The sequence below is a fragment of the Lampetra fluviatilis genome, chromosome 21 (genome assembly GCF_964198595.1).
Source record: "Lampetra fluviatilis chromosome 21, kcLamFluv1.1, whole genome shotgun sequence".
NCBI classification, from domain to species: Eukaryota; Metazoa; Chordata; class Hyperoartia; order Petromyzontiformes; family Petromyzontidae; genus Lampetra; species Lampetra fluviatilis.
Genome location: NC_136295.1, coordinates 13,755,452 through 13,782,062, shown reverse-complemented (window position 1 = coordinate 13,782,062; position 26,611 = coordinate 13,755,452). Strand labels below are relative to the sequence as shown.

The 26,611-nt window shown below is 52.9% G+C and overlaps 2 protein-coding genes across 5 annotated transcripts; both read right to left on the bottom strand.

The window, feature by feature from the left end:
* On the bottom strand, nt 1–10,090 carry NGLY1 (N-glycanase 1). 2 transcript variants are annotated; one of them, XM_078866176.1, is made up of 12 exons: nt 9,858–10,090; nt 8,715–8,829; nt 8,049–8,267; nt 7,396–7,561; nt 6,670–6,892; nt 5,407–5,528; nt 4,353–4,495; nt 3,438–3,548; nt 2,336–2,512; nt 1,681–1,872; nt 1,102–1,282; nt 1–899 (listed from the first exon to the last, which is right to left on the bottom strand). In XM_078866176.1, the coding sequence occupies exons 1-12, from the start codon at nt 10,055–10,057 to the stop codon at nt 595–597; spliced, it is 2,154 nt and encodes a 717-aa protein (XP_078722302.1). In that variant the 5' UTR covers nt 10,058–10,090; the 3' UTR covers nt 1–594. The 2 variants fall into 2 exon arrangements, with proteins under 2 accessions (XP_078722302.1, XP_078722303.1); XM_078866177.1 differs by lacking the exon at nt 1–899 and having other exon boundaries at nt 1,220–1,294.
* Nucleotides 10,091–11,335: 1,245 nt separating this feature from the next.
* Nucleotides 11,336–23,382, bottom strand: AAAS (aladin WD repeat nucleoporin). Of its 3 annotated transcripts, none has more exons than XM_078866173.1 (17): nt 23,074–23,382; nt 22,779–22,970; nt 20,741–20,895; nt 19,990–20,045; nt 19,521–19,612; nt 19,253–19,299; nt 18,760–18,858; nt 18,343–18,486; nt 17,546–17,666; nt 16,887–17,011; nt 16,066–16,126; nt 14,892–14,982; nt 13,832–13,928; nt 13,467–13,534; nt 12,494–12,557; nt 12,094–12,178; nt 11,336–11,604 (listed from the first exon to the last, which is right to left on the bottom strand). In XM_078866173.1, the coding sequence occupies exons 2-17, from the start codon at nt 22,914–22,916 to the stop codon at nt 11,479–11,481; spliced, it is 1,569 nt and encodes a 522-aa protein (XP_078722299.1). In that variant the 5' UTR covers nt 22,917–22,970; nt 23,074–23,382; the 3' UTR covers nt 11,336–11,478. The 3 variants fall into 3 exon arrangements, with proteins under 3 accessions (XP_078722299.1, XP_078722300.1, XP_078722298.1); XM_078866174.1 differs by having other exon boundaries at nt 23,104–23,382; XM_078866172.1 differs by having other exon boundaries at nt 22,779–23,382.
* Between the last annotated feature and the right edge of the window lie 3,229 nt (nt 23,383–26,611).

Below are 26,611 nucleotides of genomic sequence, written 5' to 3'. Positions count from 1 at the left end.
CATTGCAATTTATTTCAATATAAATGTATAGTGAAGAGTATTCAAGTCTCTACATGCATCCTAAAAACCGCCCATTCTACTGTATCATTGCAACGAGCTCATAAATCATAGCGATGCAAAAACGGCACCAAGCCCAGTCTGCTCCAGCGAGACTCCGTGGTGCATCCACGAGGGACGCCGCAGCTCCTAGCGTCTACCAAACAATACGCGAAGGGCCGCTCGCAAACAACGGGAAGGCACGACTCCCATCATGCCTCGGATGCACGTCGGGCGACCACCACGTTGCACGTACGACGCTGTCAGCCTCGTCTAGGCATGTGGATCAGAAGCGTTGAAGGCCTTCGCTCAGTGGGACAGATTGCATTGTTGAGTGACGGGTGAGGATGCGGTGGGCAGAGCGAGGTCGGTGTCTACACCAGGGTCACCAGAGGGGTTTGGGGTCGTCATCATGTCTGTGCGTGTGCGTGTCTGTATCGTTGTGTGCGTCTGTGTCATTGTACACGTCACGTAACCTATGCACCTTTGTGTTCGCCCAGTGTGTCTGTCAAGTACACGTTCACATTTGTGTTTATCCCGTACGTCTGTATTAAAGCATTAATCTTTGTGTTCACCATCTGTGTCCTTCTTGTCGTGTTCATCACGTTCATCTGCATCCGTCACCTGCCCGTGTGAGTCTCCGCGTACGTCCGGTGCGTGCGCGTCGCATCTTGTCTTATCGTCGCCGTCTGTGAGAATGAGGTGAACGATGACATCGAGCGGGAACTCGTCGTGCGCGGCCAGGGGCTGGCGGAAGAGCTGCGAGTGCTGCCACGCCTCGTCGCCAGCACCGCCCGCCAGCTCGGCGCGCAGAGTGAAGGCGGTGGCGCTGCGCAGCGCCTCCACTCCGTGCGCCACTCCGTCTGCCAGGGAGCACGCACGGGACACGCGACAACAGAGACGACCGGCAGGCACCCTTCGTTAAACAGAACACACGCCACTCTCAACGCAAACAGTCCCATTGCTTTTTGTTTTGCATTGTAGAGTTTTGCATCATTGAGGAGCGCTCCGAGCCCGTTGTTGGTGTCGAGGGTGGCGGTGAGGGTGGCGGTGAGGGTGACGCACCACCCTGCAGGGTGATCCAGGCGGCGCCTTCCGTGCCAATCTCCCACGTAACGATGGCGCCGTGGAAAGTTGTGCTGCTCACAGCAACAGAGACCTCGCCGGCCTCCATGCCGCTGCCTGCCAGGTCAAAGCGCCACGACACCCGTGCCCCATTGCTGCCCTCCGTCCGCGCCAGGTACACCTGACATCACACCTGCGTGTTAGTGATCCCCCACGGTCAGGGGTTTTTCCAGTTGGCACATTTCCCACTTATTGCAGAGGTTCGTGGTTCGATCCCAGTAGGCTCCCCCCGGTCAATACTGTGGTGTGTATTTACCAAACAACTTTGCGCCGTCTGCTTCACAATGGACATTAATGATCCTGTGACGTCATTCCCAAGAGAGTTGGTTATGCGAGTCCACATTGTTCATATTTGAAAAAAATCCTCACAAATAACTCAATGTAAGAACACGCAGGAACCTTCGCCCGCTGTTGCAAAAACATAGCAGGACTCTCCTCGAAAAGCGTTTTGAAACTCATCAAGGCTCTCCTGGGTAAACGAGCGCAAGTGTGTGCACCACGTCAACCTTTGCCGTTTACCATGTTCCAGTCGGTTTCGACTTTGCGCTGGAGGCTGCTCGCTGCGTGCACAGCGCTCTCCCAGCCCGCCAGCTCACTCCCCGCATCGCAGGCACGCACGTACGCGTCGCGTGCTGTGCTGTAGCGTATGTGCAAGCGCCTGGACGCGCGCTCGCTCTCCGTGGGAGAGAACACCGCTCCGTGGGCCCTCGGCTGTGGAAGCCGCATGCACACACACCCACCGACCCATGCAACGCACAGACACCGTGAGGCACACACAAATACAGACCCACACACAGACCCGTGCACACACACACAAACCTGCTGCTTACTCTGTATTAACTTAAACACTTAAACTTGTATAATATCTTATTACAGGGAATGGCTCTGACTCCCGGCCATGCAGCTTTACCCAGGTCCTTAATGATTGCGAGCAGAGGGCCAGAGACCCCGAAAGCACGAAGAACAACCCATAGCTCTGGCATATCGATGGTATCATAGAACTTGACCAGGTCAATAAAGGAGAGATGTAGGTCCTATTTAAATTCCCTACACTTCTACTGGAACAGACAGGCAGAGAATGGCATCTGTGCAGGACTGACCAATTCTGAAAACACACACATACACCAAGCACAGACGCACGCACGCCCTCTAGCGCCGTGTGCGAGGAGACTACCTGGCGCGACAGCCCCAGTTCCCCGCGGGCGGTGCGCCACGCCACGGAGCCCGTCTGCCGGCCCCCGTACTTGACCGCGCCCTCCTGAGGCTCCCGGGGAGAGAGGAACTCGACGAGCTCCACGACGCAGCGCTGCAGCAGCTGCGTCCGCCGTGCGACATCGATCGCTTGCTGCCTCTACCCACGCGCGCAAGCACCCACGTTAACCCCGCCAGGCTGCGACCCGCGGTGTGCAGACTTCAAACGCCATGGTGGTGGGCAGCAAACGCCGCTTTGATTCCGACTTCCGGCCCACGAGTTAAACCAATCGTTACTCTTATATGTTTTATATATATATACATCACTTTACCGAAAGAACCAAAGAGTAATTCCTGCAGTCACGAAAGCTTCTAATCAAGTTTGAACCACCTCTAAGGGGAGGATTTCCACACAACTCACACTTAACATCTAATTTAGCAATCTTTGGAAGAACGTAATCAACCAGGTAAAGTGTTAACTGTTGCGTTAACCGACTCTCTGTGTTGCATTGCATTACATTTCTATGTTTACTAGGTTTGTTTTCTCAAACATCTTATTTCTCTCTCTAAATTTTACCAGGTTTGTCAAGTTTCAATTTATCTCCTCCAGCCGCTAAATTTGACCAGGTTTGTCAATAGGTCCAATTTCTCTCCTCCGGCCGCTCTCATTGACATGCTAATTTCTCTACCCCCCCCCCTCTCTCTCTCGATATAATGCCTCATGCCTCGACACAGAGTCGTTGTTTCTCTGTGTGTCTCTGTGTGTGTCTCTCTCTGCTTGTGTGTCTCTCTATGTGTCTCTGTGTCTGTGTTTGTCTCTCTCTCAAATTTAGCAATCTTTGGAAGAACGTAATCAACCAGGTAAAGTGTTAACTGAGCTTGGAAAAATAAATGATGGTGGAAAGGAATTCCAAGTGGAGCAGTTCGAATGAAGAAGCAGAAAGAGAAGAGAGGTGGCCTGCAATGTGGTGAGTGAATGCAGTGCTTGTGAGATGAAAAAGTCTGGCACAACGAGCGACATTGATAGGAGCAGTAACCACGGTGATGAGAGGGAGCCGACTGCACGGATGTCGGGATGAAGCTACCGTGTGGTTGAGCCGGGCGATCGTGGAGCGAAGCCAGCCCTCCCGGCACCTCGTGCGGCGGGATAACATGTCAGTGTGCCGGCAAGAGTAGCGCCAACTCACGTCCACCAGCTGGAACGCAACCACGGACACGCGCAGTCACGTCAGGCACCGTTGCTCGCTCACCTCTCGTCACCGCTGGCGGCGGCTGACGCTCAGGGGAGAGAGGCGTAGGACACCGTCGTGTGTGGCATAGGCAGCGCAACCTCTGAGCGATTTCCCTATTTTAGTTTGCCAAGCACCGGCCCAAAAATCCATAACGTCAAGCGGTCAGCAACAAACAGCACTATCCACGCCGAGTACATCCACACCAGAAAACTACCGGATGAAGTACCGGCCACAACCTCAACCAAGTATAGGGACAGACTGGAACCCCTTGAGTGCGCGTATAGGACGAGGTGGCTCTTCCCCAAGCGGTTTGGGAAATCACCACGGCAACGCCACGGTACACGGTCCACAGGCCAGCGAGGGCACGTTTGGTATCACCCACGGCTCCCAGCAAGAAGGGTCTGGGATCGCAAACCGACTCAGGAAGCCGCCCCTCTGTGTGCAGTGCTGATGTTCTCTCTCCCCCTGCTCTGCATGGGTCTCCTCTGGGTTCTTTAGTTTCCTCCCAGAGCTATAAAACCATACACAATGTAACTGGTATTGGCCAAAACATCCCAATACTCAAAAGATGTACCTGCAAATTACTCAACTGGGATCACACACAGCAACAATTACTGCAACAACTACTGCGAAAAACTTTGCAGCACTCTTTGAAAAGAGTCTCGAGACTTGGTGAGGCTTTGCTGGGTGAACGAGCAAAATAATAGGAAATTAACGAATACTCATGATGATGATGACGCTGGAGGAGGGCAAAGGGCAGCCACACACCTCGTCCTTGGAGAAGGCGAAGACGTAGTTCAGCTTCTTGCCCCAGCCGAGCTCGTAGAGCAGCGGCTTGTCGAAGCCCTCACCGGGGTCGCAGTGCAGCCAGCGTGCCTGACTCTCCGAGTAAACCTCCGTCCACACGTGGTCTGGCAGCACCGTTTCAGGTTTACACTTCATTCAGCTTTTTTTTGGTAATCACAGTTGTTGAGCACGGGGCCGAAGGCTCAAAATGTCGAGCGGCCAGCAATAAACAGCAATTTCAGAGTTGTAGCAGATGAAAGTTTAACACATGTTTGGAATTTTGCAAGATTATTAATGATAACATCTTGAGAAAAGAGATGATAGGAGGGATTCTAAAGCGGAGCGGTGCAAGGAAAGAAGCATAAATAAGCGTTGTGGCCTGCAGTGTGGTGAGTGGCTGGGTGAGTGGCTGGGTGAGTGGCTGGGTGAAAGTGAATTGTCACCTGCTGTGTGGTGAGTGGCTGGGTGAGTGGCTGGGTGAGAGTGAATTGTCACCTGCGGTGTGGTGAGTGGCTGGGTGAGTGAGAGTGAATCGTCACCTGCGGTGTGGTGAGTGGCTGGGTGAGTGAGAGTGAATTGTCACCTGCGGTGTGGTGAGTGGCTGGGTGAGAGTGAATGGTCACCTGCGGTGTGGTGAGTGGCTGGGTGAGAGTGAATGGTCACCTGCGGTGTGGTGAGTGGCTGGGTGAGTGAGAGTGAATTTTCACCTGCGGTGTGGTGATAAATAGAGTGTGGATGAGACGGAGTCCTGAACATCGAGTGAAGTGCACAGTAACAGTAACCATGGTAGTAGTGGAAGAACAGTGACAACGAGGTGACTGTCCACTGGTGAGTGAGTGGCTGGAGTGAATGGGTGAGCAATCACCCTGACCGCTGCTTTACGTGTAATTCTATCAACAGCTTCTACCAGTGAGGTAGAATATGGGTGCTCCAGAGCAGATGCGCAGGTGATATCGTAGTGTGGTGATATCATGGCAACCAGAATTGTCACCAGTGAGTCAGGCCTGCCCAACCCCCGGGGGTCGGGGAGCGGTACCGGTGAGGTCCAGGACATATCGCGCCTCAAAGCCCAGGGCCCGGCAGCAGAGCGTAAAGCAGTTGGCCCACTCGCCGCAGCGGCCGCGTCGCGTCACCAGCAACCGCGCGGGGTGATTATACCTGCACGCACCACGCAGACACCGCCGGGCACCACGGCACACATACGTATGTGTATGTAGAAGTTCTTTCATACCGTGGGGAAATGACAGGGGCTCTGGAAGCCCAGTAAGGCAGGGGAAGGGAGACCCCCCCCTGTGGCCATTGCTGCTAACTCCCCAAAGCAGAAGGTTGCCAAACAAACCTAAACACGGCACCAAATGTCACTATATAGAACTTCTTTATAAGTCACGGGAGCGTGTATTGAGTATTACACAAAGCAAGAAAGATGATTTACACAACCCTGGGACTGCTCCTAAATCTGCTTCACGTCCTCGTCCCAGGAAGACGTTGAACAACATTCTGTCACGAGGGAAACCCAAAAATATGCAAACAAAATAGCAACAAAAATCACTGAGTTGGCAACACTGCCATCTGTGGCCTACAGAGTAGACATGTGCCATGGACACAAATACACTTTAAAATAAATAACATTATAGTTATTGATATATCACAGAAGGGCTGGTGGGTAATTAGATTAGTTGAGTAAAGGTAGAGTGAGTATTGGGGGGTGTGGTGAGGTCAACAAGCTGAGCTAATAATATTGAGCTATTAGGGGCAGCACCTAAAGGATTATAAATATCCGGGAATTAAACGATATGAAGGATAATATGAATTACAATGTGGTGGTTGAGGTTTAACAGGTGTGAGTGTAATTGCACAATGAAGAAGGAGCCGTAGGTGTTCCTGTTCATTACATGAGGCACACCAGAGGGGGGAGGGGACAGCTGGCTGTTGATGAAGTGATGAAGTGAAGAGGTGGACTTCATGAGGTGGAGCGAGCAGCAGGTGGAGTGAGAGTAAGGTAATGGAGCCGCAGGGGAAAGGAATGGAGCCGGAGGAGGAGAGAAAGGACTCGCGTGCTTCAGAGGAAAGCCGTACAGGTTCGACTTTAGAGGGTGGTAGGAGAGTAACTAGCATGTCAGAGCTGGAACCACTCCTCTCTAAATTAGAATATAGACTCTGAGATCAGTGGAGTTGCTTGGCATAATCTACTCGGTTAACCTGTAACACAGCCATGTGCTCGGTGGTTGTAACAGAATAATAGACTAAATAGATTCAGTTTGTGGCCTTTTAATAAAAGACGAGACACAAGCACACCCACCGTGGGAAGCGCGTGGCGTGCTGGCAGGAGCCGCACCAGTGGGCCTCCACGCGACCTGCTGCCCCCTGCAGGTCATCGGCTGTAGGGGGCAGACCTTGACCCCGGGCCGTTGTGGGGCCATGGCAGCGCTCGCACGGCAGGGAATCGACCCAGGAAAACCAGGTCTTGAACCAGGCCTGCAGCTCCAGCAGCAGCAGGTCGCGCAGGGCGCCCTCCTGCGACTCTGCGCACAGGGGACACCAGGGATGTGAATGCCGTTTACATTGACCTCTGCTGCCATTGTGGTGCAATGGTCAGCACACTGGACTTGCACGCCGGAGGTCGGGGGTTCGATTCCAACTTCCAGCGAAGCAGTGTAAAGGTTTGCACCACTGTTGGTCAATCTGCAGGCCACGTCTAAAGTGTAGGTACTCACACCTCTTCCAATATGTCTGGTCAACATGGAAAAGTAGACCAATTGCCCTCTAGAGTTTGCTCTAACAGAGGCCCTTCTGCCAGCATTGGCATGAGCAAGCAATTTCAGGGCTGCGCCTTTACTTTCTACATTTACCTGCCTCTGAAAATTACTGGGCAGGTGATGCCGCTCTAGATGCCCCGAATGCAAGTTATGTTAGGGTGTCAACTGAGATCGTAAAATAAGGATGGAGAGCATTTTATGGAGACGTATCTTAATCGGCGGCATCTATGTATGTGGGGGCTGTGGGGGCGATGGCACGGTGGCCATACCTGTCTGGGGTGTATCCTCCACCGCCTGCAGTTTCTCCAGTGCTCTCTTGTGGAGCTCCTCCACCGGGATGCAGGCCCTGGCCTGGGCCTGCACGTCCGCGAGCTCATAGAGCAGCACGTGGGAGAAGGACGAGCGCAACGTCTCCAGCATCTGCCTTTCCGAATCCTGGGTCAGGCGGCACCACCGTCGACACCAACACGGACGGCCACAACAAAACATAGAAGAGATACGCAATCTCACCGCAGAAAATCAACTGCGAATGAATTATAAAAAATTGGGACGTCTCAGAGATTGGGCATTGCAGACATGATAAAGAGCCGCACTGTACACTTTCCAGCCATGCTGATTCAAGTGGAGGCTGCCAGTTCTTTAATTCTATCAACGCGTACCGATTTTCAAAGCAACACCAGCAAACAGTTTCGACATTCAGTTTCATTAACAGTCAACTTTGCTTAAAATCCAATGCTGCTGGAACTTCCAAATGTTCGAGTTCGATGCAATACGACAATACACAACACAAAACAATAATCAGCGTCACCGTAGAATATAAGCAACAGAATAATGAAGCACACAATACGGCTCCTCAACTGTTGGACAATTATGGAGAACCGACACCGTGATGCCCAGGGTAAGCGTCGACACCGTCACGTACTCGCATTTCAGGGCTGACGTGTCGCTGGGGGCCCCCTGCTGCCGTGGTGTCCGTGACAGCGGCGGCATGCGACTGGGCGAGTGGCTGACTGGGCGGTTGGGCGGACGGCTGAAGGGGCAGCCGTCCCAGCCGCCTGTTCCGCTCGGACTCAATCTGGTCGCGCACTTTCCTCAGGGTGTCCAGCGAGGCGTCTGCGGGTAGCACCAGCTGCGTTTCGTCCTGCGCGAAGTGAACACGCATCTCAGACATTCACAACGTCCCTCCCGTAACCCTGCACTGGCACACCAACCTCAGCATCCGCACAGAACGCTGCGGCCTCGTGGCTCAGCGGTAGAACGAGTGGCTCGCAATCTGAAGGTCGCGAGTTCAAATTCTGGTTGGGGTCGACTCGGCCCACCGTCCCCCCGGGGTCAATGAATGGGAACCACTTTGTGCGCAAGTCAACAGCCGTTGTCCTACGGATAGACTCGTCCCCACCTTAGGAATGTGGAATTTCCACCACTGGCGCAGGACTGTAATGTGGTGATGAGCACAGCCCCAATGCACACTTGAGTAGGACATCACTGCGGACTCCGCAGTTGTGTTGTTGCAGTGTGATGCAGTGCCGAGGTGTGACGAGGTGGCTCGGTGCGTGGTGCACGGTGGTGGTGTTGCTGGTGGTGGCACCTCGGCGAAGCCCATCTCAAAGAGGCACTGCACGGCCCCCGGCACGGGCAGCAGGCGGGAGCTGAAGGCCGGGTTCGCCAGGCGGATTGAGCGAAACCTTCTCTCCTCGGGGTTCCTGCCACCACCACACCACGGCAACCACAACCACCTCACCGTCAAAACCGCGACTGTCACCATCGTGTCGATGAAGATGTCTGTTGGGGCTGGGCCTCACACAAACGGGGCCTGCACGTGGACTAAGGCCCACCCCCCCCCCCCCCCCCGTGGTCGCTGTGATCCTCAGCACCACCACGGCTGTAGTGTGATCGCAGATGCCTCTGGGTTTTGGTGTAAAGGTAAAAGAAGTCGCAGCCCTAAAACTGCTTTGCTCGCGTCACTGCTGACGGAAGCGGCCTCCACAACATCGACCTCGAGAGAAGAAGGGTATTTGGTCTACTCTTCCACGCTCAATAGGCCTGTCTGTCGTAGGAGGTGGGAGCACCCACACGACCCCCCCCCCCACACGACCCCCCCCCCCCCACACGACCCCCCCCCCCACACGACCCCCCCCCACACGACCCCCCCCCCCACACGACCCCCCCCCCCACACGACCCCCCCCACACACGACCCCCCCCCCACACGACCCCCCCGACACGACCCCCCCCCCCCACACGACCCCCCCCACATGACCCCCCCCCCCCCCACACGACCCCCCCCCCACGACCCCCCCCCCACACGACCCCCCCCCACACGACCCCCTCCCCACACGACCCCCCCCCCACACGACCCCCACACGACCTCCCCCCACACGACCCCCCCCCCCCCACACGACCCCCCCCCCACACGACCCCCCCCCCACACGACCCCCCCCCACACGACCCCCTCCCCACACGACCCCCCCCCCACACGACCCCCACACGACCTCCCCCCACACGACCCCCCCCCCCCACACGACCCCCCCCCCACACGACCCCCCCCCCCACACGACCCCCCCCCCACACGACCCCCCCCCCACACGACCCCCCCCCCACACGACCCCCCCCCCACACGCAACCGGCCGCGAAAGCAGTCAACGGAGTCACGGCCGCTATTCGCCACCGAGTGACAGTGACGCAATCGCGACAATATTGTGCCAGGCTAGGTGCACCCGCAGAGTATCTCACCGCAGCACGTTGTCCGCATACGCGAGCAGAATCCCCGCCGCGTCCTGGAACTTCGACTCCTCGCTCCCCTCGCTCAGCTCCCGCACCCCGTCGCTCACCCCGTCGCTCACCCCGTGACTCACCCCGTGACTCGCCCCACCACTCGCCCCGTCACTCGCCCCATCACTCAGCCCGTCACTCACCCCAGAGCGCCGCGCCATGCGGACTCCCCTCTCACCGCGCCTTCCTCAACCCCCGGCTTCCCCCCCACTCACCCCCACTCGCCTCACCCCCCCCACTCGCCTCACCCCCCCCACTCGCCTCACCCCCCCCACTCGCCTCACCCCCCCCCACTCGCCCCCCCCCACTCGCCCCCCCCCACTCGCCTCACCCCCCCCACTCGCCTCACCCCCCCCACTCGCCTCACCCCCCCCACTCGCCTCACCCCCCCCACTCGCCTCACCCCCCCCGCCTCACCCCCCCCCCCACTCGCCTCACCCCCCCCCCACTCGCCTCACCCCCCCCCCCCCCACTCGCCTCACCCCTCGACTGCACTGACGCCCCCCCCCACCTCCTTATCGCTCTGCGCGCTCTCCTCAAACCTCTATCCCGCTTCCGGGTCAGAAGTGGACACTGCGTGACGTCATCAGCATGACCGCGTGACGTCATGTCGACACAAATGACTACAAAAACGTCACACCTTGGAGAACGAGTGACATCACAACTTCATGTAGACACCGAATGACATCATACCTCGTGCTACTTCCACGTTGAAATTCCCTCCCATCGTATTATTCTCAATCTCTTATAAGAACCTCGAGTCTGAGTGACATCACACTTATAATCCTGGTTAGGGGTCGTCCCAGCCCACATCCCACCGCGGTGATTGCAGCAAGTCAACAGCGGTTTGTGGTACACGTCGTTAATTCGTTCCAGAAGGTAGGATTTATACCGAAAATGACGTATACCAAACAAATTTTTCCCATAATAAAGGGAATGGAAATAATCCGTTCCAGAGTATAAGAAATTATATTTTATATGGCATATTATACATTACTGGGGTTGTATAAAATAATTTACACTACTTATTACTAAAATGCATACATAAATTAAAAGCTCAAGTAAATTAAAATAAATTGAAATAATAAAATGTAACGTCACTTTACCTTGCTGAGAGGAGTTGATAGCCTACGAGGATGGTGGTGAGGAAGGGGAGGAGTCGTGAACGGGATAGACGCGGTGACTCATCCCAACCCATACAAGTTCAGGCAAGCGCCTCGTATCCCAAGGCATTTTTTACTCGTCAAAACACGACTTATACCAAATTCGACGTATTCCAAAGCGGTCGTATACCGAGGTATGACTGTACTTGGATAAACACGCCCCACGCTATAGGAATGTGGAATTACCACGACTAGCTCGGGACTGTGAACAAGAGATGAGCACCGCCTCATTACTCACCTTACTAGAAATTCATATTAACATCGCAAACCACAACGTTTTTGAGGATAATTTTATTGATTCAAAAAACAATTCCATCACGAGACACCTGTGCATGAACATCGCTGCCATCCCCTCACCGGTGCGACCCGCGTGCTGTAGTGTGGTGGTGGTGGTGTGTGTGAGAGACGGGGCCCGGTTTCTACAACTCGGAGAAGAGACCCAGGGATCGCGAGGGCTCAATGGCGGCGGCACCACCACAGTGCAACGGATTCTCACATCTCGCGAAGTAGAAGGGAATGTACGACACGTGACCGTTTGACCAGCCCTGCTCACACAGTGGAGGGACACACACAATGCAGGCACAGCAGGTTGCGACGCGTGCGCACACCGGCAGCTACAGACAAATACACACGAGCATTCACATCAGTATTGAGTTCAGCACTGCATGCTTAACAACAAATACTGAAACGGTAGGCTCTTTATTGACTCAACACATTCGTCAATGACACTGCCCATATGCTGAAGAGATGGGCCATTGCCCTAAACATCACCTACATTGTATATATATGCCTTATCCTTTTAGGGCAGTGTCATGCATTAATGTGTTGAGCTTTATCTGTGCTCGTGCACTACTGCCAACACAGCATTGCAATTTGTATAATACCATTTTATGTAACAGTAAAAATAATATAAAATCAGCAGCCGGCTGCTGAAATTGGACGGGTTGGCAAATAGGGCATTGTACATGAATCAAGCAACGTCACACAACAATGTGCGCGAGCATCACGGGCGAGGCACGGCCGGTGTTCCTCACCACGGACAGCAGCGCTCCCTGTCTGAAGCTGGGATGGAAGGCCATGAGCTGGGGAGTGGCACCCTCCTCTCCCTGCACGAAGCCACTGCGAGCAGAATATACACCCAGCGGCCACGGTGAAGGTGGTGACGTGAGGCTACTGTTCTTTCAACAATATTTCTGCACCCAGCACACGACATCAATTATACGTCCCTCCCACTGTGCCGCGGCTAATAGTCACGTGCTTGCTCAAGTTAACGAGCGATCCGCACCTCCGATAAGAAGGGTTGGTTAGAAACGGTGCAGCAGTTTAACACGAAGAATACATACGGTACAAAAGAAATTTAACGTACGATCTGGAAAATACTCTTGAGAAATGAAGCCTTGGTTATTGTTACTATAATCATCGTTAGTCACTCACCAGGGCAACAGCTCAAACACGGGGTGCAGCCGAGTCTTAAACACAGCCAGACACGAGTGGACACCTGGTGGACATGCACACACACAAAGATCCCTCGTATAGCCTTTAACAGACTGCTGGGGCAAGTGTTGTTAGCCAGCAGCTATCATAGGCCGGCATGTTGAACTTCTTTTGCACTGTATGTAGCCAACCGTGGTAATCGGAGATGCGGCCAACACCACACCTAGCTACCTTAGCCTCCCAAGAGGCGATGTTTACACACCATACCAGGTACTCATTTGAGGTTGAGTGGACCTAGGGGAGGCCCAGGGCTGGTTCAAACAATCGCCACCGGTGCTGGCCGTGAGCGAGAATCGAACTCTGGTTTCCGAGTTCAGAGCAGGGCGCGAACCACTACACTATTGTTCTCCATAACGCAAGCACACACACACACACGTGTACAGTGTGTTTGGCTTCCGAGATCCACTGTTGTGAACTTGCATGGTTACCGGACGTTCTAATCGTTGTTGGTAGTGCAGCACCCCAGTCAAGACCAATGATCCCCTATGCTCCCTCCTCCCAGCTCCAAAGAAACAGATCGGGTTACTCAGATCACACGCTCATGGCCAGACCTCTGGTTAAACGCGGTGTGAGCAAGGCAATTGTTTTGATGTGTATTGGTGTGTTGTGTTAAGCAGGCATTTGTTTCACGATATTAATAAGCGTGTTTTGTCACCGCAACATGGGGCCGATATTCCCCATACACATTCGAAATTAATTGCTCCAGCACGGTATCCATATATCAGCCTGAAAGGTTTTCGTTCACACTAAGAAGTAGTGTGGGTGAAGGCGGGGCGTGCCTCACAGGTTGAAAATCGCTGATGTATCAGTGCAGAGGAAACATGTGAACCCTGAAAAAGTGAGGCAAGGATACACAAGTCCGCAAGTGTGTAATGCATTGTATCCACCATACACACATGAGGGGAGGTTTTACCAATGATCAGGACTGCCAGCCTCTCTCCACATGGGTCCCACACCATAGACTGCACCTCCCCGCCAAGCCTGCTCACAGTGAGCACATAGGCACGCACGCACGCACCCATGAGCATACAGCCCATGTGAACACAAGCTCACAAAATCCAAAAACCATTGCAAGTCATGGCAACTACCCAGAACCAAAGACGTGTGCTTTCGTGGCAATCTGTGCTTCAGGGTTGTACGGCGAATTTACCAGGACAGGTGAGACGGTGGCACACCACGTGAACCCAGCACAGAATTACATTCCCCACCGTGTTGCTGCCGACGGCCCCGCAGAGCACAAAGCAACCGTTGTGTGCATGTGCTTGCATGCGTACGTACGTGATGGAGGTCTCGTCAGCCGTCTGCATGTCGATGGAGGAGAGGTCCACACACACGGATGCTGCTCGGGCCCCCCCCACTGTGCTCTCGGTGCAATCTGCAAACACGAAGACCTTGTCACTGCATGCAGCAACAGTGGGGCGAGGGGAGCCATGCGTCCTCTTCTCAATTCAATCTCGGGGCTCAGCGCAGAGCAACCTGGGAATAATGCCAACGTCTCTCATGATCATTTCAGTCTGTGGGTCTCTATGTGAATATCTAAGTTTTTCTGCAAGGCTGTCGATGTAAGTCTATGTATGTGTTGTGTTGTGAAGATGGATGCGAAGACAGAACTTCATGTAGGGGCTTTCGCCAGTTTATTATGACAGGGAAAAGTACACTTACACCAGAGGTAGGTGTCTGCTACACTGGGTCCTTCGCGTGAACCCCAGGCTCTACTCTTTTTTCGAGCCTCGGCTATCCCCTTGGGTTCTCTCACTCGAGTCGGGATGGGGGTTCAGCCAACACCGCCCGACCGAGGAGAGCAACCCCTCTAACTCTTAAGCGGCTCTCACAGATTCTTCGAGCCCTGCCCTCGGCTATCTCTTCGGCTCTCGCACTCGTCGAACCCGGACGGGGGTTCAGCCAACACCGTCCGGTCATGAGCGGGAGAGACCTCCTTCAGCCGCTCTCGGTCCGCTTTCGTCACGGGGTCCCCCTTAAGTATCCCGCATGACATGACGTCCGCGCGCCTCACAGCGCTCATGATGTCACGTCGTCACACTACTCCTCTAGATATGGATAACTGTTGTGAGTCTACAGCTCAAATAAGAACACCAATTCTTGAAAAGATAATTTGCAAGGAGCATTTCAGATGTTCACGAGGGTGCTCCTGAAGCTATCCACTGGTTCACTCGCCAACCTCCACACGGACATATAAACACTGCTGACTAACTCTCCAAATCAGGTCACTCTTGTAAAGAAGACTATCCTGGTCTCTTTAGTTTTCACCTGGTTAAGCGAACCCAAAACAACTAAGCGAAACAAGAACGATAATCCCACAGCCCACAGGCGCACGTACCTGCAGCAGTGGAAAACGTGAGGCCGTAAATCAGGGTCTCTCCCTGCACAGCAAAGAGAAGGTGGGTACCGCCCGGGCCCCAACACGCCGCCTGTGCGCGCGCACAGGCGCAAGAATAGGCGAGGGTCAGTCACCTGTGTGTCCTGTTTATCAATCGCAGCAAGGCAGTCTTACGAGTGGCCGATGGTAAAGAAAAGTGACAGAGCAGCAGTCAAGGTATGGAATATGTTGAATAGCAGGTCCACCCAGGAGATGCGGCAGCAATGAGTCAAGCAGAGCGAGGATCACTATGGGAACCTCATTTGCCAGTAAAAATATGATCATTGTTTTTTTACCCTTCTATCTGGCAACAAAACTGACACCTTTTTACAAGGAGTCATGTTTGCATAGACCGCAATACCTGCAGTCATAATACAAAACAAAAGACATAACTCTGATAATGTGCACTGTCCTTGAAGTTGATTGGTCTACACCCGAGACAGCTTTCCTTAGAGCCTAGTCTCACATGGGTTGGACCAGATGACGCCAAAAGGCGCACAACTCAAAGACAATGCACCAGAGTATGAGAGCTCGGGGCAAGCATCTACACTATGGGAACCAATCAACTTCAAGGACAGTGCACATTATCAGAGTTATGTTCTTTTGTTTGTATTATGACTGCAGGTATTGCGGTCTATGCAAACATGACTCCTTGTAAAAAGGTGTCAGTTTTGTTGCCAGATAGAAGGGTAAAAAAAACAATTATCAGAGCGAGAATCATCAAGGAAAATACGAAACGTGGAATGCAGAGCAACATCCACTCACTATACCGTCACGACCGCCACATTGACTGCCAAGACCTTAGTCTTACTGTTAAGAAAAGTGGGCTTGGGATTGACGTCATGGCTAGAAGGGATGATGGCCGGTGGTAGAGATTTCCAATGTATGGCAGCCAAGGGAGTGAATGTGCCTAAGAGGATGCCCTCGTGCTTCATATCAAGAAAGACCTGGGTTCATTCCAGACTCGGGCCCCTTACTGTGTGGTGTTTGTGCGTCCTACCTCTGCTCTGCATGGGTTTTCTCTAGGTTCTCTGGTTTCTTCCCAGAGCCAAAAACATACAAACGTATTCAGATTTGGGTGGGGCTCTCCTGAGAAAATAATAATGATTGTGATGATGATGCATAGACAAATCACCTGGCAGCGCCCGGCCATTGTGGGCCACTTCTCACACGTCCATGTGCGGGTCTCAAACACCCTGCGTGGACAGAAGAGTAGCCCCCATTAGAGGGGGGGGAAATCATGAGCATTACGAAGCACAGTCACACCACCACATCTTCACAGAACGCTGTGACCAGGGCTTGCTGTTCAATGGTATTTGTGTGCACGTACGTCTGTTTTAACCCAAGCACCTTTTAAGGTTAAACATATTTTATAGAGGGGGAAAAAGTCTACCAAGAGTGTGGGTTTCAGTGTATGTATGTGTGCATGTATAAATACATGCAGATCTTTAACGTAATGATACACACAGTGCGTACCGTCACACAGTATCGCACATACACACAGTATCGCACATACACACGCATTGTCACACATATACATGCAAATATGGGAGGGGGGGGGGCAATTTCCCTTATTGCTCCTTCCCGGGCCTTTGAGGTCAAGTCGACTCAGGGGATGCTGTTAACTCACGCGGCTGGGAAGCGGCGGCACCGTGGTTAGCGCACTGCGCTACAAACTGGCCGTCCCAAATTTGATTCCTGCCTCACGGCCAATAACAGTGGCGAATATTGTAACCGGTCTTGGGCCTCCCGTAGGTCGACTGAGTCCTAAATTAGTGGCTAGCGCGATGTGCTAACATCTGCACTAGGGAGACAAAGGCAGCCGGGGGTGGGGTTGGCCATTCACCCCCTCATGTGCCATATCGGCCTTCATAGGTGTTCGCTAACAGCACTTGCCCCAACGGTCTGTTAAGGCTACACGGGGGTCCTCTGCCTTTTGTGTGTGCAGATGGAAACCTGAACATAGGGGAAGGTGTAGCAGCTAACACGCGCCCGCCACTGGGAGCCCACACCAGCAGGCTCACCCCTCCTCCACCAGGGCACGGCACCGACGTGCAGCTCTCCGTGGCCACGTCCCACACCTACACGCACGCACGCACACACGGGTGCGAACCCCTTAAACCACACATGTAAAGGCCTGCAGAATGTTTTTCCTCGTGATTAGTCTGCCTGGGATTTATAGGTTGCTTGTAAGGAGATAATAGTAGTATTTTAAACTTGTCACGCACCGCTGCACGACTCAGAGGTGCGAAGAAGAACCATGGATGACCAGGAAGGGAGCAGCCAGGCGGTGAGCCAGCGCTACCAACGATTGCGGTCCTCTATATTTGAAAGTGTTATCTGCCAATTAATGAGTGTTTATTACATTTGGGTGGAAACCAGCGAACCCGAGGGAAAACCCCCCACATACAATGAAGGGGGGGGGGCAACAGTATCCCCACACAGGGTACTGTTGTCTCATGGCGAATCAGGGTATGGTGACTTCGACGCCCACAGGAAGAGAGTTTCACAAGATTAATGCAACGATTCGCCAACTCTCGCTGGCTCCAATGAGGGATTACAGGCGTGCGACACCGCTGGCAGATGTGGTCAGAAGGTGGGGCTGGGGGTCGTACCGTGATGGTGGTGTGAGCCGGAGAGGCTGACAGCAGCAGGTGTCCCTGTGGTGCCCAGGCCAGCGCCGTCACCGGCCCGGAGCCAGGGCAACTCAACACCTGAGCGCACACGGCCGATGGCCTGAAACGGCCAAACACGCACACACGGGCTCGCAAATCCGTGCGTACACGAGCACATGTACACATACACAGAGAGCCTCCGTATTGCCTTTAACAGACTGTTGGGGCAAGTACTGTTAGCGAGCACCTACGAAGGCCGGCACGGCACACAAGGGAGTGGGTGGCCAGCACCACGCCCGGCCGCCTGTCTCCTTAGTGACGATCTTTACACACCGCACTAGGTACTCATTAGAGGCTCAGGACCGGTTCAGATAATCGTCACTGGTGTTGGTTGTGAGCGGGAATCAAACCCAGGTCGCTGGGTTTGTAGCGCAGCGTGCTAACCGCCGCAATAAAAATAACACACACGTAAACACCCCACATAAATGCACATCTTTTCCACATAAACGTCTGAACTGTACTGGAGCTATGCCAAGCTAGTGCGGCACGGGTAAGGAAGGATCAATTAATTTTCCACTGCACAAGCCAAGGTGTGCTGCTTATGTGGCAGTGGGGTCGTATTCGAGTTGCGCTGAATAACGTCGCATGCACTACATGTGTCACTAGCCCCACCCCTAGCGCAGCTCGGTTCAGCCTCAATTTGCCAACACGCCGGTGGAATACCACCCATTCCATGCTGGCCTTGTGCTGGCACGGTTCGGTTGTACACGTAGAGAAAGGGCATAAGAGGAACATACCGCGTGGACAGGGAGCTCGGGTCGACGGTCCACACGAGCACGCACGACCGACACGCCACGGCGAGGCCCGATGCGGACAGTGGCTTCCACGCCAGAGCAGCCACACCCTTCTGCATGCCATGTTTTAGCGTCGGCACCACGTCACTGCGCCATGACCAGCGGGGAAAAAAAAATTACAAATGTAATTGAATTACACATCTAAAACACACATCATTTAGATGCTGCCCAAATCTGCGAGTGGGTCCCAATGCAGAGACAAGAGCACAGGTGAGGCATCGTCCCCAAGAGGAGTGCGAGCGAGCATGCTGGCGGCTGCATTTTGGAGAGACAATCTTCCAGGCGAGCGCAGACTTTTCAACATCACCGAGGCATCGAATCAAGTGAAGCTTCCAAGCCAACGGTCGGCACATCCATCACCTTTTGCCGCTGTACACCCTGACGGAATCGTCCGCAAGAGCCACAGCAAACTTGTCTGTGTGTGGGTGCCAAGCCAGTGATCGCAGCAGGCAGCCATGCCTGCGGAGAAGCACAGACAATTTTAATTCATAGAAAAATAGTTTGCCTGGAAAATCCCTTGAGATGTTACATCTCGTTTGCAAGGGTGTACAAGGATCTCCATTGACAAACACACAGCATGATGCATACAAACACAGCATGATGCATGCAATAACCATCATAGCAAAACAGAAAAATAAATACATTAATAATTAAATGGTGCACACTGCCAGTTCTTACAGACACTGATCATGAGACGCACTGGCGATGCACCAGCTTGTTTCAGAATCACTCCACTGTTGACGACGTGAGCTGCCCCGGGTTTTCAGACAATCGGGAAGGGCAGCCACATTAATCGGTAATTGTCCCCTACAGTCCAAAGCTCCAAAAGATAGTGCTTCACACACAGCCTTACCAGTCAACAGCCTGGGAGAAGGTGGCCACCATGTCATCTCGGCTCAACTGGGGAACATACAAAACACTTTTTATTGCATTGAAAGTCATTCATTCACCTACAAACATCGGACCTCACTGAACCGCATTAAAACATAACAAGTCATGTCATGATATTGAATGTAATAAAAACATGAAATGAGCAACCAGATCACAATATTTAGCAAAACTGAAAATGTGATTATTTTTCGTTTCACCAAACTGTCAAATACCCAGTGAACAGCACTCACTGTGAGGTGTGGGAACACGGCTCCATGCAGTGAGTGCACCCAGCGGGCAGAAGACAGAGCAGCGTTCCACAGCGTCATCACCCACACAGGCACTAGGATGGGAGGCGCACCGTTATCTCAGCCACACTCGCAGATTCAACAGTTCCATAATAAACTGGGCGTGCCCAGCTCTCCTCACACTCAGATCCAAACACAAACTGTGTTCCATTATCTTTTATACCAGAAGTTCAATGTAGACTAATCACAGGTGGTTAATTCCTACTACACAAACTCCCATGATCATCTTGGCATGGGGAGACTTTTGTTCAGCACTGGATTGACAAAGGGCTGTATGTTATCATTTATATATTAAACACCGGATAGCGATACAGATACAGCAACACAACCAAGGCCCCCACCACATTAACAGCTCCCTCACCCAGCCGCTTACCTAAATATTGACAATGTCTTTTACTATAAGGCAACTCACCATCATCTTCCGACTTAAACAACTTCTCTAACAGCCTGGCGAGACCACCCGAATGCCTGCACGTACATCACACACAACACACCAAACCACACGAGGCAGCAACTCCTCATTAGATACAATACACCGTTATAAACTCTTACCTACGATTAGCACAGTTGGCTACATATGGTGTGAAACAAGTTCAACACACATACAAAAGCTGCAGGATTTTTTTAAACAGTAGCTGAGCACTAGTCCCAATGCCCGAAACATCAAGTGGCCTACAAGAAAGAGAACTAAAGTCAAAATAGACAAGAGTTAATACGTTTATTGTATAGCGTTTGGGAAAATTAAGAACGGGATAAACTTCATTCAGGCGAGCAGTGCGAGGCAAGAAGTGGAAAGAAAAGTGTTGTAGCCTACCATATGCCGGTTTGGTTGTGCACAGTCAACATGGAGGAATGGAGGTGCTAAGTTCATAAGAACAATATAACCATGATAGTAGCGATATAATAGTGACTGGGTGATGGGGTGGTTGAGTGGCTAGGTGAGAGGAGGTAGGTCGACGAGATAAGAGGAACAGTAACCATGGTAGCAGTGATAAAAAGGTGATTTACTTCATCTATCTGACTAATGTATAGTATAATAATCAGACTTGTTTTATGACTGCTTTATAATGAATTCTATTCAGCGAGGTAGGAACTGGGCGCTCCACCCGAAATATGGCGACCGTGCGACGTTAGTGTCCCCCGGAGTGTGCGTGCTGCGGTACCGAGCTCGCAGTCGGCCCTGCCACACTCCGGCAGCGCTGAGCTCTTGGTTCAAGAATAAGGGGCGCAGGGACAGGGGGTCGGTCTCACTGAGAACCCCTCCCCGCATCCACCCCTCGCAGCCCAACACCACCTCCGGCAAGCCCAGCACACTCGCCTGCACACAGCAGCAAGCACAACACACAACTATATAAAGAAACAAAGATCCCCCCCCATATAGGCACACCGGATCAGAGGGGGTGGTGTTCATCAACCACTTTGCCGCCTTTGCCCTCCTGGTGCTGAAGTTCACATATCGCAACAAGTCCTTGTATAAGGGATTGCGTCAACCTCAGCAAGGCTTGGGACCAGTTCTGATATCACTCGCCACCGATGAAAGGCCTTGAGTATCAAACTCAGGTCTCCGAGTTCATAGCGTGGTGCTCTAATCACTACACAACCGCTCCACTCACACATACAGGACATTTATAGAACCGCCATTCTTCACTCGGTGGCAATGACGTCACCACGGCTCATGTGCCAGGCTAGGTGCATGTTGAGGCTGCATGAAGGGTCGAAGGCTCGAAAGCAGAAAGTCACTGGACAGACCAGGCTGCTATGGGTTGACTGCCTAAAGCCACCGTCATGTAACCCACGTGTGCTCCCCGCTGTGGAGAGACCCACAGACACACAGGAACACACAGAGACACACAGGAACACACAGAGACACACAGGAACACACAGAGACACACAGGAACACACAGAGACACACAGGAACACACAGAGACACAGAGAGACACAGAGACACACAGAGACACACAGGAACACACAGAGACACACAGAGACACACAGGAACACACAGCGACACATAGAAACACAGAGACACACAGGAACACACAGAGACACACAGGAACACACAGAGACACACAGGAACACACAGAGACACACAGGAACACAGAGACACACAGGGACACACAGAGACACACAGAGACACACAGAGACACACAGAGACACACAGATACACACAGATACACACAGGAACACACAGCGACACATAGAAACACAGAGACACACAGGAACACACAGAAACACACAGAGACACACAGGAACACACAGAGACACACAGGAACACACAGAGACACACAGAGACACACAGGAACACACAGCGACACATAGAAACACAGAGACACACAGGAACACACAGAGACACACAGGAACACACAGACACACAGGAACACACAGAGACACATAAGAACACAGAGACACACAGGAACACACAGAGACACATAAGAACACAGAGACACACAGGAACACACGGAGACACACAGGAACACACAGACACACAGGAACACACGGAGACACACAGGAACACAGAGACACACAGGAACACACGGAGACACACAGGAACACACAGAGACACACAGGAACACACAGAGACACACAGGAACACACAGAGACACACAGGAACACACAGACACACAGGAACACACAGAGACACATAAGAACACAGAGACACACAGGGACACACGGAGACACACAGGAACACACAGAGACACACAGGAACACACAGGAACACACAGAGACACACAGGAACACACAGAGACACACAGGAACACACAGACACACAGGAACACACAGAGACACATAAGAACACAGAGACACACAGGGACACACGGAGACACACAGGAACACACAGAGACACACAGGAACACACAGAGACACACAGGAACACACAGGAACACACAGAGACACACAGGAACACACAGAGACACACAGGAACACACAGAGACACACAGGAACACACAGAGACACACAGAGACACACAGGAACACACAGAGACACACAGAGACACACAGGAACACACAGCGACACATAGAAACACAGAGACACACAGGAACACACAGAGACACACAGGAACACACAGAGACACACAGGAACACACAGGAACACACAGAGACACACAGAGACACACAGGAACACACAGGAACACATAGGAACACATATGAACACAGAGACACACGGAGACAGGGAGGCCGCGTATACTGCGCGAGGAGCACGCACCAGCGTCTCGTCCTGCGGTGAGTAGCCCCCCTTGGAGCCCCACTCTGACGCCGTGGCGGCCTCAAGTTCGTGGAGAGCGGAGAGGCCGAGTGGGAGCCGCGACGGGGGAGAGCCGGGGAGGGCGCGCAGCGAAGACATCCTCCTGCTGCTGCTGCTGCTCCCCTCACCTCCTGCTGCACTACTCACAACTCGCTGCAACGGGCACAAGCAGGGTCACCTCTCTGCCTCTCGTGTCCCCCGTGTATCTCTCTGTCCCCTGTATCTCTGCCCTGTGTATCTGCTTCGTGTCTCTTGCCTCTTTCAGTCTCGTGGGGTAGAGGCCTACCAGTAGTCAAAAGCCTCGACCTCGCCTGGCTACGCCGCCGCGGAACTCGGCTGCAGACGCCGCCCCCGGTTGGGGGGTGGCGGGGGTGGTGGGCGTGGATCTCGCGGTCGGTGCTGCAGATGAGGGCGCTGCTGCTGCTGCCGCCGTTGTCTTGGCACAGGGGAGGGGGGTCGGGGAAGCGGAACGCGCGGGGAGAGAGGGGGGAGGAGACGGCGCCGCGGGACCCACGATTCAAAACGGCGCCATTGTCCCAGAATGCCCCGCGCCGCCACTTCTGTCGTGGGGACGTCACGGACCACGGACCACGTGGGGGTCCCCCCCAACCCCGCGAGTGGGGGCAGCTGACCACGTGTGGGGGCGGCTGAGCGCGTGTCACTCAGGACGACTCCCCCCCCCTCCGTGTGCGGAGAGCCTCAAACAGCCTGTTGTGACAAGTGCCGTCATCAGCCAGCACGGCACACGAGGGGGTGGTGTGGCCAGTGGCGATGTTCAACTTGTCGCACATTACGTAGTCAAACGAAACACAAAAGCAGGAATTGGTATAAAGTACCTAGTACCTGAAACGAGTACCAGCAAATGAGCACCAGACTACCAGGTACTCATTTGAGGCTGAGTCAACCTCTGGGAGCCCCAGGACTGGTTCAGATAATCGTCACCGGTGTTGGCTGTGAGCAGGAATCGAACTCGGGTCGCCGGGTTCGTGGCATGGCTAACCCACACACAACCTCCCACCCCCACGCCTCTCCATTCACCCGTCTTGTCAAATTGCAACGCGCCCCGCACTGTTGCTCACTGTTAAGTAAGAGAACCGCAGACAAGCGGGAAGGCAGCAGTCACGAGGTGAAGCCTGCGCCAAATTCCCCTTCTCAAGCTCTGCGATCCTCTATATATCAGGGTGTTATCGGCCAGTCTATTCACACGTATTGGAGGAAAGCGGGGTAACATTGCTCAGGACTGTCCGTGTACTGTGGTGCCACGGCCTCGAAGCAACTCGGCAAGTGCCGCGACTCCCCCCTGGCTTCCACACTGAGCACACTGAGCACCCACACACAGCACACACACGCAGCGCACACACTGAGCACACACACTGAGCACACACTGAGCACACTGAGCACACACACGCAGCGCACACACTGAGCACACTGAGCACACACTGAGCACATTGAGCACCCACATGCAGCTCACACACGCAGCGCACTGAGCACACACTGAGCACACTGAGCACCCACACGTAGCGCACACACTGAGCACACTGAGCTCACACACGCAGCGCACACACGGAGTGTCCTGGCGGGGGATCGCCTGGCACGGCGGGTTTTCATCCCAAGGGTCCCGAGGATGAAAGCCCCGCGGTTTCCCGGTGCCAGGAGATTGGCCGACTCCCGCGGGACAGGTCACACTGCGGTGCCCCTGAGTTGGCTGATAATTGTATGGGCGCCAAATGGTTCACGGGGCCGGCCGCAATGAGTCATTCACGACATCGGGAGGGGCCGAGGGTGGAATGTTAGGCAAGAAGAGCAGACCATGAGGTCAGAATTAGTGAGCACGGGAGGACAATGGGTGGTCGGAGCAGCAGCACGCAACACTCCACGTAGGACACAGTACCAGGCAGTGGTAACCACAGGTAACGTCACCCCGGGCTTTAGAAGTTATGGGAATAAAAAGAGGAGCCCGGGACCATTCAGGTTTCTTTCTTCTTCAACATCTCGGCCGCCAAGACCGACTCCCTGCCGTCCTGCCTTCTCGAGCCGCTCGCAGCATCCGTGCGGCAGTGGTAGGTGAAGTTTCTCTCGTCCTCCTCCCTCCAACTCTCACAGCGTCCGTGCGACGCCGTGAGTGGAGCTGCGAGGTACTTGATAAGGCGTCTGAGTATCAGGGGACTTGGGTAGCAGTCGGCAGAGGTGGGACAAAGTCATTGTTATGCAAGTCCAAGTCGAGTCGCAAGTCATCAAATTCATGACTCGAGTCTGACTCGAGTCCAAGTCACATGACTCGAGTCCACATCTCATAGGTGGGACAAAGTCATTGTTATGCAAGTCCAAGTCGAGTCGCAAGTCATCAAATTCATGACTCGAGTCTGACTCGAGTCCAAGTCACATGACTCGAGTCCACACCTCTGGCAGTCGGCGAGGCTCGTCTCGCCAAATATTCCCTCCGGGCAGTGCAATTATCAAATAGAGCAAGTCAAGATCTATAAGTATCTTGGGGTCATTCTTGATTCAAAACTGAAATTTGAAGATCACATTGATTATATTGGTAAAAAGACAAAAATAAAAGTTGGTTTTCTGTATCGACACAAGCACTGCTTCCTCCCTATGTTCCGTTTGGAATTGATAAAAGCTACCATACTGCCTCAACTTGATTACTGTGACATCGTGTATACATCAGCCCCAAGTACTGTACTGAAGAAGTTTGACTCAATGTATCACTCGGCCTTAAGATTTGCATTGAACTGCCCATATAGGACTCACCACTGTGATATCTACATTGGGTCAAACTTAACATCTCTCAATGTTCGACGGCTTGTGCATCAGATCTTATTTATTCACGATGTACTTACAAAAAAATCCGCAGATTACCTGCTCGATCCCCTCTCTGTTTCAAAGAACAAATTTGACCTAAGGTCTTCGCTCATTTACCAGCTTCACATTCCCTATTGCCGTACAAATACTGGAGGAAGGGCCTTTGCTATTGATGCCCCCAGGGTCTGGAATGCTATTGCCAATAAACTGCAACTTGAAGCACTACCTATGAGATCTTCACTCAAAACTGCTCTAGAGGAGTTGTACACCCCTAGCTGCCACTGCAATTTAGTGGCATAAAATACAATGTTTCGCTCCGGATGATCGCTGCAACGTATGATTTGTGTTTTGATTTAGTGCGCTGATCTTAAAGGTGCATTGAAAAATGTTGATACTCCGACTGATGCTCCTGCTGTTGTGGAGTGACTCATGCAGCCAGCTATGGCTGCAGAGTTTGGTGGTACAAGTTGTTTACGTCGTTTATTGTGAAAATTCGGTCACAGTTCCTATGATCACTGTTTCATTGCTTTTATGGCTTTATTTTGGTGATTTTCGAAAAGTGTTTTGGTTTGGCCATGTTTGTTTGTTGTAGTACGGAGTTAGACTGATGGCCTTAATCTAAGTTGTCTTGTGGTTGTTGTTGTTTGACTTGCATCCCACTGGGATTTTTGCACACAGTGTTGGTGTACGGTGATTTTTTCTGCAATATTTTGCTGTCTTTTCTTGGATTTTCTGTTTGCACTCAGTCACATATTCACTTTAAGATGTTTATTGTTCATGTTTTTGTTTTTTGTTTGTTGCGGTTGCACCCGATTCAAGAGCCGAATGGCTCACAGGGCTATACCTAATAAATGAACTTGAAACTTGAGGTTTGCGCCGCGAATAAAAGTGAGCACAGAGCATCGGCGTGGTGTCTGTGATTGCTGTGTGGAGCGACTGCGTGGGGAAACGCGCTGCGAGAGTGGACGCGGAGCCGCAGCGCGGGC

What these genes read in the sequence shown, in the direction of transcription:
- AAAS (XM_078866172.1), bottom strand. Translation starts at nt 22,916, where the DNA reads ATGTCTTCGCTGCGCGCCCTCCCCGGCTCTCCCCCGTCGCGGCTCCCA. An exon ending in CCGAGCTCCCTGTCCACGCG is followed by an intron (nt 17,667 to 18,342) that starts GTATGTTCCTCT and finishes TGGCCGTTTCAG; the next exon opens with GCCATCGGCCGTGTGCGCTC. An exon ending in AGGGAGCGCTGCTGTCCGTG is followed by an intron (nt 11,605 to 12,093) that starts GTGAGGAACACC and finishes CTGTGTGAGCAG; the next exon opens with GGCTGGTCAAACGGTCACGT.
- NGLY1 (XM_078866176.1), bottom strand. Translation starts at nt 10,057, where the DNA reads ATGGCGCGGCGCTCTGGGGTGAGTGACGGGCTGAGTGATGGGGCGAGT. An exon ending in TTGAGATGGGCTTCGCCGAG is followed by an intron (nt 8,268 to 8,714) that starts GTGCCACCACCA and finishes CACTTCGCGCAG; the next exon opens with GACGAAACGCAGCTGGTGCT. An exon ending in TCGCCCGGCTCAACCACACG is followed by an intron (nt 2,513 to 3,437) that starts GTAGCTTCATCC and finishes GCGCGTGGGTAG; the next exon opens with AGGCAGCAAGCGATCGATGT.